Source organism: Pan paniscus, chromosome 4 (genome assembly GCF_029289425.2).
Source record: "Pan paniscus chromosome 4, NHGRI_mPanPan1-v2.0_pri, whole genome shotgun sequence".
Taxonomy (NCBI): Eukaryota; Metazoa; Chordata; class Mammalia; order Primates; family Hominidae; genus Pan; species Pan paniscus.
Genome location: NC_073253.2, coordinates 74,666,071 through 74,688,593, shown reverse-complemented (window position 1 = coordinate 74,688,593; position 22,523 = coordinate 74,666,071). Strand labels below are relative to the sequence as shown.

Below are 22,523 nucleotides of genomic sequence, written 5' to 3'. Positions count from 1 at the left end.
AATTTTTAAAGAAAAAGAGGTTTATGTCACTTATGGTTCTGAAGGTTGGAAGATTCAAGACTGGGTATCTGGTGAGGGCCTTAGTAAGGAGAAGGGGGAGGGGAAGTGGAGCCATCATGTGCAGACATTACATGGGGGGAGAGAAAGTGAGAGAGAGGGTGTAGGGAGGGAGAGAGGGAGAGAGAAGGTGCCAGGTTCTTTTTAACAACCAGCTCTCATGGGAACTGATAGAGTGAGAACCCACCTCTAGGGAGGGAATCAATCTATTCATGAGGGAAAAAGAGAGTGAGAGAGAAGGTGTCAGGCTCTTTTTAACAACCGGCTCTCATGGGAACTAACAGAGTAAGAACTCACTTACCCCCAGGGAGGTCATCAGTCTATTCATGCGGGATCCACCGCCATGACCCGGACACCTCCCATTAGGTTCCACCTTCAACACTGGGATCAAATTTCACATGCGGTTTTCAGGGACAATCATCCAAACCATAGCAGGTCATAACTGCCATGGGTACAGCAGGGGCCAGTCAAGGTACACATAGCATACATATGCCATTCCTACTATATGCTTTTACTCAATTCCTCCTCATCATGCCACACTATTTTTCTATGAATCCCAGGAATGTTAAGTGACTTGTTGCTATCAGTATATTTAAATTTAAGATACCTGTACCAGTGACATTTTACTAGACCACACCAACTGTCAATCATTTCAGTAAGATGCAATCTCATTATATTTCACAGGAGAGCAATGTTACAGTTCAGTTTGATACAAATTCCTGCAACTCACACTGCATACTGCTACAATGATTGTTTATATTCTCTCATGTGACCTATAAAGATGATTAATAGCTACCATTTATTGAACATGTGCTGTATGTCAAGCTGTGGATTGGGCACTTCACATTATCTTTAATTTGTAAATAACTCTCTAAGTAGGGTATTATTTTTCCCATTTTGTAGATGAGGAAACTGAGACCCAGAGAGTTGACATGTTTTACCCAGTGGTAGTAAAGCAGAGATTGACAGATCTCTCTGATTCCTAAATCCATTGAATTTTACATTAATTCACTTTTTTTGTTGTTTTTTAAATACTAACAAAATATTCTGTACTTGGATTCTAAAATTACCACCTACAGAGGCTTTTATCTGACTCCATTTCAGTATCTACCTTTCATATGTCCCTGAGTTGATTAAAGGTTTTTTTTGTTTTTTTTTTGGTTTGTTTTTTTTCTTTTTTGACATGGTCTTACTCTGTTGCCCAGGCTGGAGTGCCGTGGTAAAATCATGGATCATTGCAGCCTTAACCTCCCAGGCTCAAGTAATCCTCCCGCCTCAGCCTCCTAAGTAGCTGGGACTACAGGTACGCAAGGCTGCTCTCGAACTCCTGGGCTCAAGCAAACCGCTGGCCTTGGCCTCCCAGAGTGCTGGGATTACAGGTGTGAGCCACTGCACCTGGCCTGATTAAAGTTTTTTAAAAAGTGTTTGTAAAACACAAAGATGACCTAAAGTTAAACTTCAGATAACTAATTAATAGTGTAAATAAAGTTGTATGAGGAATGTTTAAAACACCCAGGACAACAATTTTTAAAGAAATATTTGACTTTGGAAGGCCGAGGCGGGAGGATTGCGGTGGCACATGCCTGTGATCCCAGCTACTCAGAAGGCTGAGGCAGAAGAATCACTTGAACCCAGGAGGTGGAGGTTGCCTTGAGCCGAGATCGCGCCACTGCATTCCAGCCTGGGCGACAGAGTGAGACTCCATCTCAAAAAGAAAAAAAGAAAGAAAAAAGAAAAGGAAATATTTGTATCCAAAAATGTATGTCCTGACTCTTTGATAATCTTTATTCTAATGAAATGCCCTTTGGTGCCCTGTCAAAATCATGAAGTGAATGATTCAGGGGAGGCAATTTTCACATTCTTTTAGGTATAGTTAGCCCAGTCTAAAAGCAACAAATAAAATTATAAAAAAATTTTAGAATGCAGCTTTTCATATCCTAATTACCTTGAATTAGTAGTACATGTCACTTTATAAACTTGAATGAATGTGGTAAATGAAGATTTTTCAATGGTTTTTAGAGGCAGAGAACTGATGATGAATTTTCTTTAAAGGATGTGGCTGATGAAATTAAGAAGTTCGAAGCATTAATAAAAAAGGATCTCCAAGCAAAAGAAAGGTGAGATGTGAGCTATTTTAAGAATTACAAAACCGCATTCTGTTCTACACATAGCTTTTGAATATTTAGAAATAGTTTATGTGGAAGAGCTATTCCAGGATCTTTTCACTCCAAAGAATCTTGATTCAGAGAGTAATTAGGGAAGATAAATGAGCTAAAGTTCAGATTGTTAGCAACTGTTATAAATATCTGAGAGAAAGAAACTATTACAAAACATAAAGTTGATTTATTTTTCTGTGCTATGTTTATTCTTCTAAGTTCACACATATTTTTTAAACATTCACTAAAATTGTTTCAAGGTACCACTAATTTAAATTTGTCACAGTAAATCCTTTATTAGACTCTGGTTTATATCATGCTGTATCCTCAGCAGTTAGCATAGAGACCAGCAGTAAGAAGTTGAGTGAATGAGTTCATTAAACAAATGTCACTAAGACAGTCACTTTGGTGGGTCCATTAAACAAAGTTCCTCATTAATTGGCTTCATCTACCTAAAGATAAAGCTCCTTCACACTTTGTTTTCTATGAGAGGTCATTGATTCACAGAAAGTAATTCATTAGAGATGACATATGTAGGAACAACTTGGGTTTTTTTATATTTTTAAATGGAAATGATCCAAACTCTATGCATTTACATCTTATGGAATATGAGATAAATCTCTGTTAAAGAAGGTACTAATTCTAAAGAAAAGCAGAAAAAAATTACATACTTCAGTTTCATATTAAAATTTCCTGAAGGAAGGGAGAGACAGTCAAATGAGGAGGAACAAGGAAAATCAGAGCCATAAGGAAGAAATGATGAAGTCAGGTGTAAGAAAGAAAATTAAGCAAAATGGAGAATACTCATGTACATTACCTTTCCTCCTACCCTCTGCAGAAACTCCTGATGCCCTATTCTGATTCCCACTCCCATTTATCAGTGTTGATCCTGACCTGTAAAAACAACATAATCCAAGTCTCCTCATCCATGCAGCCACCACTTGAACCCTAGCACACACCTACCCTGACCTTGGCCCATGAAAACACCAATTTCTTCTCATTCTTTCACCCATCTCTCTAGCCATAGGCTCTGTGGTGATAAACAGATGGTGTCCACCAGAAAGACCATCTTAAACTACTGAATACTTTGCTACTTGGTGAATGCTACTTTCTGTAGCTCCCTGGCCTGCCCCTTTCCTGGGACCCCTCAATTTCCACACAGTTTAGCAACCATAGTTAAGATGAAGCACAGCACTGTCTCCCAGGCCCTGCACCAGTATCCGTGTCTATTGGTTAGTGTCCTTGCCATGTCAGTTATTAAATGTCTTAAAGATCATCCCTGTACATTACAGCTGCAAACATTTACCTGCTCCCTATTGCCTTTGCCAACCCAACCAGACCCTAGGTCTCTATCAGTTAGTTTCAGAAACCCCAAAACAACAGTGAATGAAATTAGAGGGAAATCTGCTTGTCTCTCATGTAATAGAAATCAGAAGGTAAGCAGCCCATAGTGTATGCTGTAGCTCCAGGGTTATCAAGGACTGAGGCTCCTCTTTTCTTTTGCCTCACTGTCCTGTTGTGTGGTTTTCATCCTCAAGGTTACATTCATGATACAAGGTGGTTGCTGGGACTCCGGCCACTTGGCCCATGTTCCAGATATCAGGAAGGAAGACAGACAAAAAAGTAGATATCTCCTATCTGAAATAGCTTCTTTCAAAAGCCTTCCCAGAAGTCCCATATAACATTTCTGCTTATATCTTATTGGAGAGCATTCAGTCACATGGCCACACCTGACAGAGTGGGAAGCTGGGAAACGTAGTCTTTAACTGGACACACTGTTTCCCTGCGTAAAATTGGGGTTCTATTTTGAGAGAAAAGGGAGGGAAATAGTAGTGTCAGGTCCCTTCTTCACAGAAGCCTTCACTTGGTCCTGCCAAAGATTTCCAGCAGAGGGCATCTGAGATATTGACACCCTCACTTACAGCAGGAGGAGAAGGCCCGGGGCAGCTGAAGTCCCTGGGCCAGTTACCTGTGGCTGTGAACAGCTTCATCTGAGAATCTACATCCTTTCCAGTGTGTTGCACAAAGTTCGTTTTCTCTTTTGGCCTTAAAAAGAAAAACGTTGGGAAGTGCTGGCCTAGAGCAAACTTTTCAAGAAAACAGAGGCTATGGTTACGATATAGCACCCTTCTTAAGCCATTTCATTAATCACTACTTTTTTAGTTCATGCTGAATCTTAGCTTAGAATCAAGAATGTTCTGGGCACATTGAAAAACTTCACACTAACTTGACTCCAGAAGGCAATACAATCTCCCAACTTGAACCTCAGGAGCACTTTCTGCAGCTGCCTTTTTCATAGCCTGCTCCTGAACAGTTTCTCTGGATGCCACCTCAAAGTCCATCGTTTTTCTTTTGTGGAAGAATGAAATAATGTCTCATGCCAGCAATGCAAGAGCCCTCATGGCTGGTTTTTCCCCATGTAACAAGGTTCCTCCATTTTTTCATTTTTTAGATGAATAATAAATCCTGTCTGCTATTTGTTTCTTTAGCTGGGGTTATTGGCTGCTGTAATTTGGTATTTGGGTTAATATATTTGTCAGAGGCTTTTCCCAGCAACTACTTCTTAAGAAATACAAATTTGACCAAGGTTTCTGCTACTAATAGATTATACACATACAATTATTACATTAGATGAAGGTCTGGCAAGCAAACAGATAAAAAGAAAATATAATCACTGCCCTCAAGAAACCTACATCTAGTAAAATGAATATTTATTCAAGTACATAATGTGTAGCTTTTTTTCACCTTTATTGGAATAAGACAACAGATGGATGGGTTGACTAATTGATAAAGGAGAAGCAATTTGTTAAGTATATTATTGACAGCATAAATATTGTGTTGAGAGAGCTATTAACCCACGGTCAATCCAGGGCAGGAGCTTTTACACAACACACTTAAGTACAAATATAATAAGATTTCTGATGAAAGATCTAAAAGTGTTACACTACACAATTAAATACTAAATCTTAATAAATAGATAGGGTTAAACTCTGTCTTTAGCCTTACTGAGTGCTTAGTACCTACATAATTTGTACTCAACTCTTCTCAGTGACAGAATACAATCAAAGGTTGAGCCCGGGCTGATAAAATGATTGGAACTTTAGTTTGATTTTTATGTATGTATGGTGTTTTTTAGCACATTATTTGAAATTTAGCAGACATCAACCAGTTGCCAGGCATGCTAGGCACAGGTGCAGGCAGAAGAAAAATAGGATACTTCTCTTATTCACTAGGAGATCAGCTGGGAGGCGCAAACCTCCAAATTATGACCTATACTACAATATGGTCTATATTATAAATATGCAGGTATTACATCATTAAAAATTAAACATGAGTTAACTATGTTTTTATCAGAGTGCTTGTGTCTATATAAGAATTGATGACAAGTCTCTACACACTTTAATAATATATCCTTATTTTTTGAATAATAAGATTATAAGTAATATTGTAAACCAAATATATTAATTACTTGTAACAAAAGCAATGATTATACATAATATAAAAATTCATTATTTCTAGGCAAGTAACATTATGGTATATCTTGTACTATTGTATTATTCTGTTTACTTTTTGAAGAGGATACAGATGAGAATTGATGATTATTTGATCTTTGTATACATAAAAATGTATCTTTTAATGATAAATTTGGAATGAATCTATGAATTCTGTACCAAGCCCCCATTTGACTCACTAAATTGAATGTGCTTAACTTTCTGTTGGGAAGACCACTGGGTTCTTCCTGATCCTTTACGTTTTGGACATGAGATAGGACAAGAGCTCTGAGTTGAGTCTTCTCACTTGAATCTCTAGGACATGAGCAAGAAGCCAGTCAGACCTGTGCTTACATGTGTGCATGGTAAGCAAGCCAACTTTCAACTGCTGTGTTTTCAATAAGAGTTCAGCCACTGTTCTAAGCAGTCAAAAATTGATCTGAGAGTTGATACAGTAATTTGCACTTTCATAGGTGATGGAAGAGTGTAGTAGATGGAACCATCTGTACATAGAAGTACTCTCTAGTGACCTGGCATTAATGTGCCTGGTCTGCTGTTGCGAGCTCTGCCTTCCCTGACACTTGGGTTATCAATAGTCTGCCTATTGTTGACTCAAAACAGGGGAGGTCAGAGGCCCAGAGCTAGCAGGAAGAATAGGAAAAGAAATCCAGAATTTCCGGTTAGAATGAAAATCATAAAAAGTAAGGCTGGTCGCAGTGACTCATGCCTGTAATCCCAGCACTTTGGGAGGCAGAGACGGGCAGATCACGAGGTCAGGAGTTCGAGACCAGCCTGACCAGCATGGTGAAACCCCCGTCTCTACTAAAAATACAAAAAATTAGCCAGGCGTGGTGGCATGTGCCTGTAGTCCCAGCTACTCGGGAGGCTGAGGCAGGAGAATTGCTTGAACCCAGCAGGCGGAGGTTGCAGTAAGCCGAGATCGCACCACTGCACTCCAGCCTGGGCGACAGAGTGAGACTCTGTCTCAAAAAAAAAAAAAAAAAAAAAGTAAAATAACAGGCTGGGCACGGTGGCTCACGCCTGTAATCCCCAGCACTTTGGAAGGCCAAGGCGGGCAGATCACCTGAGGTCAGGAGTTCGAGACAAGCCTGCCCAACATGGTGAAACCCTGTCTCTACTAAAAATACAAAATTAGCCTGGCGTGGTGGCACATGCCTGTAATTCCAGCTACTCAGGAGGCTGAGGCAGGAGAATCACTTGAACCCAGGAGGCGGAGGTTGCAGTGAGCCAAGATGTGCCATTGCACTCCAGCCTGGGCAACAAGAGCAAAACTTTATCTCAAAAAAAAAAAAAAGGTGAAAGAACAAAAAGCTGATGGGCCTTGAAAGAAGGCTATGATAAGGACCTCACAGAGAATTTAGAAATGGGGTGAAGCAAATGGGATCTGTTGATAAGCTATTGGTATCACACTGATTTCAAATATTTTCTTCAATGCTTGTATTAATAAATTAACAGTGAACTCAAGGGATCCTTCTCCTGAGGTCTTTCTCCATAGTCACAGATAGTGGCATGGGATCACATTATTATTTAAAAATCTAAAATAAAAATTATTATTCTTAGTGCATCCAAGACTTCTTTAGATACAGCAGGCCAGACAACCACCGATTTGTTAAATACTTACTCAGATGACGAGTACATTAAAAAAATCCAGAAGCGCCTTGAAGAAGATGCTTTTGCACGAGAGCAAAGGGAGAAAAGACGGCGGAAATTGTTAATGGACCAGTTAATAGCCCACGAAGCACAAGAGGTAAGATATTTAGATGAAGGTTAAGTAATAGTGCTGGGAATTCTACAAAATGTAGTCTTCTATACACATAATATGTAGTTTATATATGTATTGTCTGCTACTCTGCATCAAATGTCACTTTCACATCCTCATCATAATAGCAAATATACTAGGAAGAAAAGTAGCTATTTACTAAAGAATCTAAAATCTGGTGATAGTTGTACAACATTGTGAATGTAATTAAGACAAATGTATACTTTAAAAATGGTAAATTTTATTTTATGTATATTTTACCTTAATAAAAAATACATTAAAAGGAACCTAAAATCTGTATCTGCCATGTGTACTCTATTGTTACTTTTAGAGGAAAAAGGGAATGGTTTAATGAAAACAATGTGGAAAAGTTGTTCATCCTCTCCTTTTGTTCACCAGTCTATTCCAGTGGTTCTTAAAGCATGGTTCCTGGACGAACAGCACCAGCATTGCTTGGGACTTTTAGGAATACAGATTATTGGGCCCCACCCCAGACCAGACCTGAAACTCTGGGGGTGGGGCCCAGTGATCTGTGCTAACAGGCTGTCTAGGTGATCCTGACGCCACTGCAGCTTGAGAATCACTGATCATTTCTTACATTGAACACATATTTATTGAACTTCTATGCTTTGAGTACTTGTGATAGGCCCAGAGATATGACAGAGAGCAAGAATAACAAGACACCGGTCTCCCAGAGCTTTCTGTTTATAGGAGCATCTACAAACAGCAAGTACATTGGAGTGTGAAAGTGCTGTGAAGGTGGAAGGGGGATTAGGGCGAGTGACACTTAGAGAAGTCCACCTGGCTTGCTTCAGGAGACAGTGTCTGGAGGACAATAGCAGAAGCATGGATAAAGAGTCAGGAGTTAGCTAATTGAAGGTGGGATGGTCGTGGTGGGGTCAGGGTTAGGGGCAGTTTCCAGGAAAGGTGGTGGAAGGTGAGTGTTTCCAGACAAGAGAATATCACATGGAAAGCTCAGTGTTTTTAGCTAACTGAAAGTCATGCCATCTGGCAGGAGTCACCAGAGGCCAAATTATGATGAGCCTTGTAAGATACACAGAAAGAAATAGGAGATTTTGTGATTTCCTGTTTGAATGCAAAGCAGAATAAGAGTGACCAGGTCAGACTTGCCTGTGGAAAGATCACTCTGGCTTTAGTTTGGAGAATAGATTACAGAAGGGCAATCCAAGTCTGTTGTTGCTGTAATTCAGGTAAGAGATTATCCCAGTTTAAATGTAGTGTAGTGGCAATAGGGATTGAGAGAAGTAGCTTTAAGAGCTATTTTGGAGGTAAAATCAATAAGACTTATTGATTCATTAAACAAGGGAAAGTGAAAAAGTGGCATGAAAAATTGGATTTCTAGGTTGTGCACCTGGATGGCTGGAGGTGTCATTTTCTGAGATATGGAAGATGGTAAGAGGAACAAACTTGGGGTGGATGGTGATTTCAGTTGTGAATGTAAATAGGACAAATCTGCATGTCTACAAAGACCATTTGAAGATGCTTTTATTCACCTACCCACGTCTGGTCTGCTTGTTCGCTGAAAGGAAATAAAGCCTTCATATAAATATGAAGAAGTGAAATTTATTCATGGATTCCACTTCTTTCTTAGTGAAAGTTCAGAAAAATAGCTCTGCACATCTCTTTGTGCTAGAAAGTTATTTCTTCATATTCTGATTTCTTCAAATTTTATCTTTATTCAATCAGTTTGGTTATCTCCCTTTTAATTAGAAGAATTTCAAATTATGAAAACTAGATAGTTGAAAAGTTAATTTTAAAATACCTACCCATTTCAAGTTTCATTACCTAGCAATGAAATTTTGAACACATTTCTATGTATGTTCCAAAGTACTTGTGTGTTGGCTGCAAGGTTTTTTCTCACTAATTTTCTGCTTGTAATCTAGGTCTGGCGTTTGCCTGGAAAATGGAATAAATGAATTCTTTCTAGATTTCCTCACTTTCCACTAGGATGCTATTAACACTGACTTTTCAAAACTAGAGTTGGAGGTATATTTACCAGGTTGGAAATCCAGCAACCTAAGGGGCCTAAAAAAGAGCCAGGGCTCTATATATTTCCATCACAGGAACCTCATCTTGTGCTGCTGCTTTTCTGTGTGTGGGTGAGCTGCTATTCCTAGAACCAGGCCTGAAGCATATGCTGCATTCCCTCCATTCCTACCACCTCCTTCCTATGGAATGTAGTGAGCCCAGGCTCCTGTGCAACTGACACAAGAGATGCTGGTCCACAGTGGTGGAATGGGAAATTCTTATGTGTACAATGGCTGGTTTTTCCATCCATTCTCCTCTCCTCCAGAGGAAAAATGGTATATGTCAGGGCTAGGAATTCTACTTCCTTCAATTACTTGCTGCTTTCCACAAGCATGACATAAATCCCACATCAGCCCTGAATGTTTTCTTCTGGTGCCATTTGCACTTAATCCATCAGAAATGCCTCAAAATATCTTCCCTAGCTTTCAAGTTGTTCCAGTTTCTCCCTGGAATTTAGGTATTCCTGTTTTAGTTTGGCTGGTGAAGAGACAGCCAGAGACCTGTGCTCAAGTTGATATCTTGCCTGCTGATTGATAAATACATGGAATTATGTGAACTAAATGATGAGATTTAAAGTTATAAAAATCAATTTGACTTTTTAGGGGATAGGTTTTGAGAGTAGGGATGGTAAGAAAAGGATTGGTAGGGAGGGGCTGATGTTGTTCAAGATAGGGGTGGTGTCACTGGGTATGGAATGGAATGGAGGGGTTGGTTTAAAAACATACGTAGGAGGTATACTAGACTACTTCTTGAACAGTTGAGTATTGGGAGTGATGAGAAAGGAGTGAACTTAGGATGACCCTAATGTCTTAGATCACAGAGTGGATTATTGTAGGATCATCAACTGAGATGGGGAAATATGGGGAGAGGACCAGGTTTGAAGGGGAGTTAGTGAGTTTAGTTTTGGGCTTGTTAAAGTACTTCATAGGCATTTAAGTGTATTCAAACTAGGAACACAGTTTGGCTCCCACCTGGTTTTGTGGTCATATGGCTAGTGTCTTGGCCAATTAAGGTTTGCCCCAAGTCAGTTACCTCTGCCTTCTAAGAATCTTTTCTATGCCATTTCTTTGGAACTGGCATTTGAATGCCAGGCCCTTCCCTCACTTCTTAACTAGAGGACCCTTGAATACTTAGCTGTCAGGTCTTTTCTGCAGTGCCCTATTCCTCTATAGAGCTGCTTGGGCATCTTTGGAAAATTAAATAGTGGTTATAGACCAGAGTAAGTTCCTCCAGTCTCTAGATATTTTTCTATGTCTTCCCCATTGAGTACTATAGATACCTCCTCTTTCCACATGATGTCTCTGTTTCGAAAGAGTGAGAGAGCTTGATGGGGCCTTGGATATTATCTTCCACCTAAACCCGTAATTTTACCTGATGAGAAATAGGCCCGAGAAACTGAGTTAATTGCCCAAGGCCACCCAGCCTATTATGATGACCAGGTCCTCTGATTCCTAGTTTAATGTTTTTTTTCCACTGTTCATTTACTGGTCGCCTTTCTATTCTCTTCAAACAGCCAAGAATATATCTATCTAGTTTTTCTTTCAAATTATGACCACTCAGATAAGATAAGCAGGAGGTCATTTCCCCCAGCCTCTTCTCCAGGCTTCACATTCTGTCAGTTTGTATTAATAGCTTTTCCTCACGTTGGTATTGTGATATCCTCACTGGGAACTAATCAGATCTGCAGTCTTCAGCTGACAATGCCTGCATTTGTTTTACAACTAGTAGTTATGTTAAAATGCGTACAGCATAATCCCAACCTTCTGAAAACATGCTTTTAAATTTAGAGTTATAGCACTTATTTTTTTTTAACTTTTATTTTAAGTTCGGGGTACATGTGCAGGTTTGTTATATAGGTAAACTCGTGTTACAGGAGTTTGTTGTACAGATTATTTCATCACCCAGATATTAAGCCTAGTATCCATTAGCTAGCTATTTGCTTGTTTTTAAAACCTTGAAAAAAAATCACCTAATTTATTTCTAATAATGTTTTGAATGAAGTAATAATTTGTTTAAAGTAATTGTGAGTTGCAAAGCCATAATGTTTCTAAACACCAACTTTTGTTGGAAATCCTCATTTCATAACATGATTTTTTTTTGCCATGTTCAAATTAAGTCAAATGACAGAAATTGATTTAGATGAACATTATGCCTTTTGTATATTGTTTCTGTACAGGCTTCGTAGCTCAGTGGGAAATTTGGACGTCACTTTAACAAATAATTCCCCTGGTGTTTTCAGGAGGCTTATCGGGAGGAACAGCTGATTAACCGGCTGATGCGGCAGTCCCAGCAGGAGCGCAGGATTGCCGTGCAGCTCATGCATGTTCGGCATGAAAAGGAAGTTTTATGGCAAAACAGAATTTTCAGAGAAAAACAACATGAGGAAAGACGACTTAAAGATTTCCAGGATGCTCTTGATCGAGAAGCGGTAAATACTATCTTCCTTAGAAATCTTTCTAAGGTTCCTTTTGTTCCTTTCTACCAAGTCATGGTAAACAAAGCTATATTTTGCTGCCAATCATCTAATAAGAGTTGATTTTCTTTTGTATGATCAGCCTGTTATCTGCCCATTTTTATTTTTGTATAACTCCATCAACAGGGCATGTAGCCACTACATAGTACTATACTGTCTTCTTTTAATCTTGATTCTACAAGTAGCTAAGTACTTAATGCTCACCACCAACCCTTATGTCCATGTCTCTCTAGTCATTTTGATTGTCTGAAGCTCTTTCTCCAATAGGTTTCTCAGGAAGGGCTCATGGAAACCATATTCCCTGAGTTCTTATAACAGTGTGTGCCTTTTATACTTGATTGTAAGTTTGGCTGTATATAAAATGGTTAGTTCACACTTTGTTTCCTTGAATATCTTAAATATGTCACTCTGTTTTCTTCAAGTATGAAGTGTGCTGCCAAAAAGAATGGTGATAGTCTAACTTTCAGTTCCTTGAGTCATTACTTTTTTTTTTAGATACTTTTTTTTTCTTTAAAAGTTTACTAAGTTTACTAGAGTAGGCATTGGTATTGGTTATTCTAGGTGAATATCCTCAGGCAGTGAGAGAACTTTTAAGTTGCTTCCTTTCAACTAGATACCATTAATCTTTAATCAACAATTCCTTGCCTTCTGAAGAAAAAAAAAAGAGATTCCTCAGGCCCATATTATGCTATTCCTTCCTCAGAATGAGAATAAATGCTTTATCTAGGGTACTGTGGTGCACTGTAGTTGAGAATGGTATACAGAAACTCACATCTGGGCTGCTAGCTGTGCTCTTTGCTACTATGGTATCATTGTGTCTCGGCCCTTTTACAACTCTGAAAATCAAAACATCCAATCTTTTAATTATTTAATAGATTATTTTTGTCCCAAACTTTATGTATATGTGAGTTTGAGTAAAAAACAAAGATTGATTTTATTAATGGAGTATATGGATTACTTCTTGTCTACTTCCTATTGGGGATGTTTCAGATTTATTTAATCCATTAGTCCACATTTGATTGAAGAGAACTCCTGTGAGTGGCATTTTAGATAGCCTGTCTTTACTGTCATAAGATATTCACAAAACCAGACTGGGCAGAAGAGAAACCTTATAGAAAACAGGAGGGCAGTGTTTTATTTACTAGCTTCATAGCTTCCAATGTGATACCCCATGAAAGTGCAATGTAACTTTTGCCAAAATTATGCAATTTTTAGAAATATCATTTGGAAAGTAGCATATTTTGCAGGGAGGAGAGTGTTGCTTTTGCCTTTGTGGAACAGGCATAGCCTAAATGGTGGGTATGGAATAGGGAGAGAGAACCATACCCCATGAATTTGAGCTGAATGAATGCTGACCTCAATGTCTTCTTTGGCTTCAAGAGCTGAGTTATCTGGATGATTGTTTCATCTCTCTTCTTTGGCAAAAATAGACTTGACTAGATTGAGTGGCATTTACTTACATTAGAAATGATGTGTTTATCTTTCTAAGTGCCTATTTGAAAAATATGTTTATTTCACAAGCTCAGCTAAATAGCAAAGTATGTTTAGCTGGACTGGTCTCACAGTGATAAGGATCATCTATTCTTTCTTGAACTGGGGTTGAACTAACTTCAGAGGACTGGAACAGTTGGGCCTGCTAAAGCCTGAGAGACCTAAATTGTGAGGTTCTGAAGCATCTGAAAAAATTATATTTCTTCCTCTCACATGATTACCTTTTCCAACAGCGGAGCTATCTAGTTCCTTGGCATCTCTGCCTTAGAGATGGTTGGATTTTATGGCTTTCATCGGTACATGTTGAGTTTATCAACTCCTCCACCAACAGTAGCTGGTACATAAGTAGGAGCTGAATAAATCAATCAATAAATGTTGAATTCAGTTTGCCAAATTAACAGTCACCTCTTCTTTCCAGTATTATATCATTCACTAACTAGACAAAATCCATTTTATTCCCTACAGCATTATCATTCTACTACTTCTTTTATGTGAAGAAAGGAGGGTTTTTTTTGGTATATATATTATATATATAATATACACACATATATACACATATACCAAAATGTGTATATATATACATACACACATATATACCAAAAAATATATATACCAAGATAAATAAATAAATAAATATATATATATATATATTTGTTTAACTTTTATTTTAAGTTCGGGGTATAAGTGCAGGTTTGTTACATAGGTAAATGTGTGTCATGGGGGTTTGTTGTACAGATTATTTCATCACCCAGGTATTAAGCCTAGTGCCCATTAGTTATTTTGCCTGATCCTGTCTCTCCTCCCACCCTCCACCCTCTGAAAGGTCCCAGTATGTGTTGTTCCCCTCTGTGTGTCCATGTGTTCTCATAATTTAGCTTCCACTTATAAGTGAGAACATGCAGTATTCGGTTTTCTATTCCTGCATTAGTTTGCTGAGGATAATAGCCTCCAGCTCAATCCATGTCTCTGCAAAGGACATGATCTCATTGCTTTTTATGGCTGCATATTTTTCCATGGTGTATATATACCACATTTTATTTATCCAGTCTATCATTGATTGGCATTTAGGTTGATTCCATGTCTTTGCTATTGTGAATAGTGCTGCAATGAATGTAGACATTCATGGGTCTTTAAAATAGAATGATTTATATTCCTTTGGGTATATACCCAGTAATGGAATTGCTGGGTTGAATGGTATTTCTGCCTGTAGATCTTTGAGGAATTGCCACACTGTCCTCCACAATGGTTGAACTAATTTACTCTTCCACCTACAGTGTAAAAGTGTTCCTTTTTCTCTACAACCTCACCAGCATCTGTTGTTTTTTGACTTTTTGATAATAGTCATTCTGACTGGTATGAGATGGTATCTCATTATGGTTTTGATTTGCATGTATCTAATGGTCAGTGATGTTAAGCTTTTTTTCACGTGTTTGTTAGCCACTTGTATGTCTTCTTTTGAAAAGTGTCTGTTCATGTCATTTGCCCACTTTTTAATGGGGTTGTTTGTTTTTTCTCTTGTAAATTTGTCTGAGTTTCTTATAGATGTTGGATATTAGACCTTTGTCAGATGCATAGTTTGTAAAAATTTTCTCCCATTCTGTAGGTTGTCGGTATACTCTGTCAACAGTTTCTTTTGCTGTGCAGAAGCTCTTTAGTTTAATTAGATCCCATTTGTCAATTTTTGCTTTTGTTGCAATTGCTTTTGGCATCTTCATCATGAAATCTTTGCCCGTGCTTATGTCCCGAATGGCATTACTTAGGTTGTCTTCCAGGGTTTTTATAGCTTTGGGTTTTACATTTAAGTCTTTAATCCATCTTGAGTTAATTATTGTATATGGTGTAAGGGAGGGGTCCAGTTTCTATCTTCTGCATATAGGTAGCCAGTTATCCCAGCACCATCTATCAAATAGGAAATCCTTTCCCCATTGCTTGTGTTTGTCAGGTTTGTTGAAGATCTGATGACTGGAGGTGTGTGGTCTTATTTCTGGGTTCTCTATTCTGTTCCATTGGTCTATGTGTCTGTTTTTGTGTTTTGATTACTCTAGCCCTGTGTAGTGTAGTGTAGTTTGAAATCAGGTAGTGTGATGCTTCCAGCTTTGTTCTTAGTTTTTATTGTTCTTGTGAGTTTTATTGTTATTTGAGAGTGGGAGGAGATGGCACATTCTAAAAGTACTTGTAAATCTATTAAGGTCTTTAAGGTTTCTTAACTATGCTCACGGAGTATTAATAATATTTGTATTACTTATTTTAATAGTATTTATTTGCTATTCCATGGCTACTTTCTATTAAGTATTGCTGTGGAAAATACTGATTTTGTTTCTACTTCTTTGGCTGCTCCTTCTCAGGAGCAGGGTCATTGTCTTTACAGGCTCATTGTTCCCTTATATCAAAACGTTTATTAACAGATTGCTCAAAGCTTCATCTTTGACTTCCTTATATTCTTTTCTATGTTATTTCTCAGACAATTTCATCCACAACCATGGTGAAGTATTTACTGCAATAGACAGATGACCCATGCAGTTATGCCTCTGTCCTCCAAGATGAAGGGCCATAGTTTTAGTATTCCTTGACATCTGTGGTCATATGTCTCAGAGACACTTCAAATTCAACATGTTCCAAGCCAAATGTATGACCTTTGCTATGAAACTAGTCTTTTTCAATGTTCCATAGCTCAACAAATGGCATCATTATTTATCAAATTGTACAAGCCTGAAACTTCAGGGCCCACCTGGAAGCTGCTTCACCCTTATTCTTCCATACCCAAAATATCCACTGAGTGTTATCATTTTCATGTATTAAATTTCTCTTCATCGTGTCCATTTTCCTCCATGTCTACACTACCACCCCTGGTTTCTACTGTAGTACTACTACTGCAGTGGTTTCCTTCATCCATTTTTAGTGGTTATGAATTGGTGACCAAAAACTGGAGAGTGTAAGAATATAACATTATTTATTTTCCTTAAATCAACCCTAAGTTTTACTCTTTCATCCTACCTCTGCACACAGAGAATGTACAATGCCCCAGGTTATAAGGGCCAAGCCATCTTGGAAACACTACAGTCATCAGGTGCAAGCCCAGTGCTATTGAGACCTCAGCTACTGTAGCCAACACGCTACCCTCAGTGGCACAGGAAACTTTGGGGAGGCTGCTCCAGCCTTTGTTGGTCTTCCATATAATCCCCTCTGAGGCTTCATTGCCCCCCTTCATTGCCTGGGTTCTGGCCACATTGGTTTGCTCTCAGATCCTTGAACAAGTCATTTCTTCTACTTTGCCCTTCTTCCCAAGTGCCTTCACCCAATTAATACTTGTTTTCAAAGCTCCATGCATATGCCCCTTCTTGTCTAGGTCAGGCCTCATACCCCATGGTCTTGCCCGAATGACACTTGTCATAGTGTGTAATTATACATGTATTTGTGTGGCTCTTTGACTGTTTGCCTATCCCACTGGCATGTAAAGTCCATAAGGGCAGTACCACATTTGCTCTTGCTCATGAAATAAAGAAAGAAAAAAAAAGAGTAAAGAAGGAAGGAAGGAAGGAAGGAAAAAGAAAAGAAAAGAAAGGGAAAAGAGAGACAAGGGCAGGAAGGAAGGAAGGAAAGAAGGAAGGAAGGAAAGAAGGAAGGAAGGAAGAAAGGAAAGACTGACCATGGTGGCTCACACCTGTAATCCCACCACTTTGGGAGGCCAAGGCAGGTGGATCACGAGGACAAGAGTTCAAGGCCAACATGGTGAAACCCTGTCTCTACTAAAAATACAAAAATTAGCCAGGTGTGGTGGTGTGCACCTGTAGTCCCAGCTAATTGGGAGGCTGAGGCAGGAGAATTGCTTGAACCCAGGAGGCGGAGGTTGCAGTGAGCCGAGATAACTCCATTGCACTCCAGCTCTGGATGACAGAGCAAAACTCCATCTCAGGGGAAAGGAAGGGAAAGAAGAGAGAGAGAGAGAGAGAGAGAGAGAGAGGGAGGGGGAGAGGGAGAGGGAGAGGGAGAGAGGAAGGAAGGAGGAGAGAGAGAGAGAGAGGGAGGGAGAGAGAAGGAGAGGGAGAGGGAGAGAGGAAGGAAGGAGGAGGGAGAGAAAGAAAACGAGGGTGGAGAACTTTGTGTTTTTCTTTCACTCTCAATTTTTTGAGCGTTTTTGTTTTGTTTTTAGATTAAACCTGCTAATCTCTTCCTTTGAGACAATTGCAAAACTATTCTATATTAAGACAGTTCCTGATTTCAAATTTCTGTGCTACCTACTATAATTATTGAAAATTCATTACAATAATATTTGATGTTTTTTGAGCTTTACTTTGAGTCAAGCATTGTACTATGTTTGTTACAAGCATGTATAATATAATTCTTTCAACGACCATAAGTGGATGCCATCGTTATTTACATTTAACACATCAGGAAATTGAAGACTGGAAGGCTCAAAGTCACACAGCTTCTCAGTGGTGTAGCAGGGAGCAAGGCCAGCTCTATCAGATTTTAGAGTCCAGGCTCATAACCACAGAGATTTACTACCTCCCACAGACTTCCTTTTTCCTTTTCCTCCTTCTCTTTTTATGGCTGCAACCCACTTAGCTGTAATGAGACAGGAAATTATGGTGGCTTTGGCAGAGGATTGATGGTAGATATAGAAAAGGAGAAGGAAGACTAGACAGCTGGATGAAGGGAGGGAGAGGAACAGAGGGAGGGAGGGAGGGAGCGAGGAAGGGAGGAAGAGAAAGAGGGAGATGCGGAGACAGGCAATGGCAGCAACCAGGGTTGAAAGCTATACTATTACTGGTAGGAACATTCTACCATTCCCTTAAAGGTTTTTTCCCTCACATCCTAAATATTTCCATGTGTTTCAGAGAACTCTGTACTAAACCAACCTCATGATCCATTTTTTTGTCACTCTTTCCATGAATTCTCATTGGATATTTCTGCTCTCTTAGATTCATTTTTCCTCTGAATTCTTCACTTCATGAATCATGCCATAAAGCTTTGTACTTAAATTGTACTCTTTCTCCATAAAAACAGGGTATACAGAGTAACACAAGAATAACAAACTCTGATGTAATTCCTGAATCTGTCAAATGTACAGAACTGACCTTAGTGATCACCCAGCTTAACCCCTTTCCCAACAAAAATGAAAAAAGCACACAAAATAAAACAGTAATAGCAAAACAAATGGTGGACCTTACACAGCAATCCTTTGTCACACATCTAGTCATTTATGAATAGTATCATAATAGGAAATATTTGTTCTGATGAGATGGTTTGGTAATTTTTTGGGGTATGCTAAGTACTATTAATATCCTGACTTTGAGGAAATAGAGACACAAGAAGACTAATGACTTGCCCAAGGTCTCACAGCTAGAAATTGAATTCTATATAAAATCTAGGGCTCGAACTCGACCATAGCTCCTCCAAAGCCCAAGTTTACTTCCGTTTGATACTCACTGGGTTGTTACAGGAGGGAAGTCTTTTTCCTAGAGCAGGCTAGCATGTAACTGAATTTCTCAAGAAGCTGGCATAGCTATCTGAAAAGCAATATTTGGCCATTTGAATCCCACTTATTAAGTATTATGTTATCCTCAGCTTGGCTGGACTGAGTTCAACCTTTGTACCTTGTGTGAAGAAAAGATTCCCTAAACAAAATAATAATGCACTAAGGAGAGGGCGATAACAAGCTAAGTGTTTCATTGCTTTCTACATAAATAGATGTTCCTACAAATGAATGCCATCAGTTTGTTAAGGCTGTATCTGTAGAGGGTTTGTAATTAACACATTTAACATTTGTTGGCAAATATGTTATATTCTCAAGCCAGTATAATCTGGGACTTTCTAAAATATTTTCTAAGTATAAACCAGTATTATAGAACTCTCCCATTGAAAGACAGAGGGCAATGGCTATAGCAGATGTGTCCAAATTGGCACTTTGGAGGTGGGAGGGAGGGGTCAGCTATGCTTAGGGTCTGGCACAGACTTGCCTGTTTCTCTCTGATCCCTATTTGCAACCGGTGAACTCAGGTCTTCTTTTTGAAGGCTTAAGATCCAATTCCTCATTAATCCACATTGGGCTTTCCCCAGTTAGATCACTTCTGACTGTATTATGCTTTGTTGATAAGATAAGCTAAGAGTAGGATATTTCCAATATTGTCTTTGCATTAAGTGCTAATGTATTAAGAAAAAAGTGTTCATTCATGATTAATTTTTTTCCTGGTGTGAGAAGAGGTTTCATTCTACTGAAAGACTTTTTGGCCATTGAAATGATGACATTATTTTTATTTGATTCAATTATAGTGACTTAAAAATATGTTTTTGCCTTTTTAGGCTTTGGCAAAACAAGCCAAGATTGACTTTGAAGAACAATTCCTTAAAGAAAAGAGATTTCATGATCAGATTGCTGTGGAAAGAGCTCAAGCTCGTTATGAAAAGCATTATTCAGTATGTGCAGAAATTTTGGATCAAATAGTTGATTTGTCCACTAAAGTGGCAGACTATCGAATGTTGACAAATAAGTAAGTATTTTTTTCATAATAACAGTAGAGACATGATAGAGAATGAGGAAGGATAAGATTGTAAAATAGATACTAGGATGATAAGTAAAGAGAGAGAAAAATGATTCATGAAAAGACTAAAAGGTGGGGTCCAGGAGACCTTGATTACTGACTTGATTTACTCACTGACTATTTTTATTTAAGATGCATATATGCCTTTTTCCACACCTTTTATGAAAATTAAAGTGGATCATAGACTTAAATGTAACCCATAGCACTATAAAACTTTGAGGAAAAAAATGGGAGAAAATCTTTGGGTTCTATGACTAGGCAACAAGTTCTTAGACTTGACACCAAAAGCATGATCCATAAAAGGAAAACTTGACAAATTGGACTTCATTAAAATTAAAAATTTTTGCTCTGCAAAAGACAAAACTTTATAAGTTGGACTTCCTCAAAATTAAAACTTTTTGCTTTGAAAAAGATGAAAGGATGTATAGAATAGGAGAAGATATTTCAAACTGCCTATCCCACAAAAGACTAATATCTAGAATATATGAAGTATTCTCAAAATTCAACAATAAAAAATAAGCCAGTTCAAAAATAGGCAAAAGATATGAAAAGACATTTCACTGAAGAGGATATTTAGATGACAAATACACAAGTAAAAAAATTCACCCTTGTTAGTCATTAGAGAATTTCAAATTGAAATCACAATGATATATCATTACACACCTATAAGAATGGTTAAAATTTTTAAAAAAATGAAAACACCAAATACTGGCAAGGATCTGGAGAAAACCACTATTCATTACTGCTGAGAAAAGTGAAATGGTACAGCCCCTCTGGAAAACAGTTTGGCAATTTCTTAAAAAGCAGAATATGCAACTCCCACACAACCTAGCAATTACACTTCTGGGCATTTATCCTAGTGAAATTAAGACTTAAATTCACACAAAAACCTGTATACAAATGTTTATATCACCTTTATTTGTAATAGCTTAAAACTGATAACAATCCAGATATCTCTCAACAGGTAATAGAGTGTGATACATTCGTATCATGGAATATTGCTGAGAAATATAAAATAATAAACTATTAATACATGCCACAATCTGGATGAATCTCCAGATACTTAGGCTGCGTGGGAAAGAGCCAGTCTCAAAATGTTACATGCTCTGTGATTTCATTTATATAACGTTCTTGAAATGACAAAGTTATAGAAACTGAGAACAGATTAGTGATTGCCAGGGGCTAAGAATGGGATGGAGGTGAGAGGGAAGTGAGTGTGGCTCTGAAAGGGCAACATGATGGGTTCTGTGGTGATAGAAGGTTCTGTATCTTGACTGTATCAATGTTAATATCCTGGTTGTGATATTGTACTGTGGTTTTGCAAGATATTACAATCAGGAGACACTGGGTAAAGGGTATATGGATCTCCATATTTTAAAAATGTTCCTACTTTTGCCATTTTATCTGTTTCTCTCCTCATATCCTTAAATGTGAAAAGAATTTTACAGTAAAGGTCAGATAGCTAAGGTTTTTTTCTTCTATAGTTTTTTTCAAAATACGTGGACTACTTTAGTGGGTTGCAATCATGAAGCCATAGAATGTCTACAAATGTCATAGTAAGTCATATTGAAAGAGAATATTAAAAGGTTATTAGGAGGAAACAGGTAATTTTGGAGCTTTTTAAAGCCCTAATAAGTGGTGGAGAAAGCAAAAAGGAGAAGTACCTGAATCTGAGGTTTGTCAGGAGTTCAAGACCCCTGAACACACAGCCTTTTAAACAGGAAAAGTTGTTAGGTCTGTAGCCGTTAAATAATAACTCCTCATCCCCTTCAATCCCCAGCCACTGATAATCTCTATCCTACTTGATGTCTCTGAATTTGTCTCTTCTAGGTACCTTATATAAGTGGAATAATATATTTGTCCTTTTTCTGTCTGGCTTATTTCACTTAGCATAACGTCTTCAAGGTCCTTTCATGTTGTAGCATGAATCAGAATGAAATACTACTTTTTAAGTTGTAATTTCAGGTTCTAGTCCAACTGTTTATGATCATGTCAGGACATTTCACACATCTTGTCTTGAAACCATTTTCCCGTCACTCTGTCCTTGTTGTCTCCTAAGCATTCCTCAGGACTCAGCTTAGCAGTCATTTCTTTAAAGAGACCTTCCTGGAACCAACAAGTTAAGTTGAGTCATACTGTTGTACTTTCCCATTGTGTAATTCTTATTCAAAACTTTCATTTATGTACGCAATTATTTTTTCCCCTTCTTTCCCAGAGTCTGCTATTTAAGTCCAGGTATTCCACTTGCTATTATATTTCTAATAGCTAGTAAAATGTCTGGAACTTAGTGGGTTTGAAGAATGATTGTTACTTTATGCCACTGGCTCTTTTCACTTTTTTATTGACTGTTTCATAGCAGAACAATATATCTAAAAATATTGAGTACAGTCGGAACACTTAGGTTCCTTAATTCTCAGCTCTGATATCAGCTTACTATGCAACCTTAGGAAATTATTTAAATGCTCTAGTATCAGTGTCCTCCTG

General features: G+C 38.2%; 1 protein-coding gene across 1 annotated transcript in view; it reads left to right on the top strand.

The window, feature by feature from the left end:
* Positions 1 to 22,523, top strand: part of SPEF2 (sperm flagellar 2) — a 197,891-nt gene that overhangs the window by 29,657 nt on the left and 145,711 nt on the right. Inside the window, exons 6-9 of the mRNA XM_034960179.4 lie at positions 2,110 to 2,174; positions 7,286 to 7,472; positions 11,773 to 11,961; positions 19,801 to 19,988. Of these exons, the coding sequence (XP_034816070.1) occupies positions 2,110 to 2,174; positions 7,286 to 7,472; positions 11,773 to 11,961; positions 19,801 to 19,988 (629 nt within the window). The remainder of the gene's footprint in view (positions 1 to 2,109; positions 2,175 to 7,285; positions 7,473 to 11,772; positions 11,962 to 19,800; positions 19,989 to 22,523) is intronic.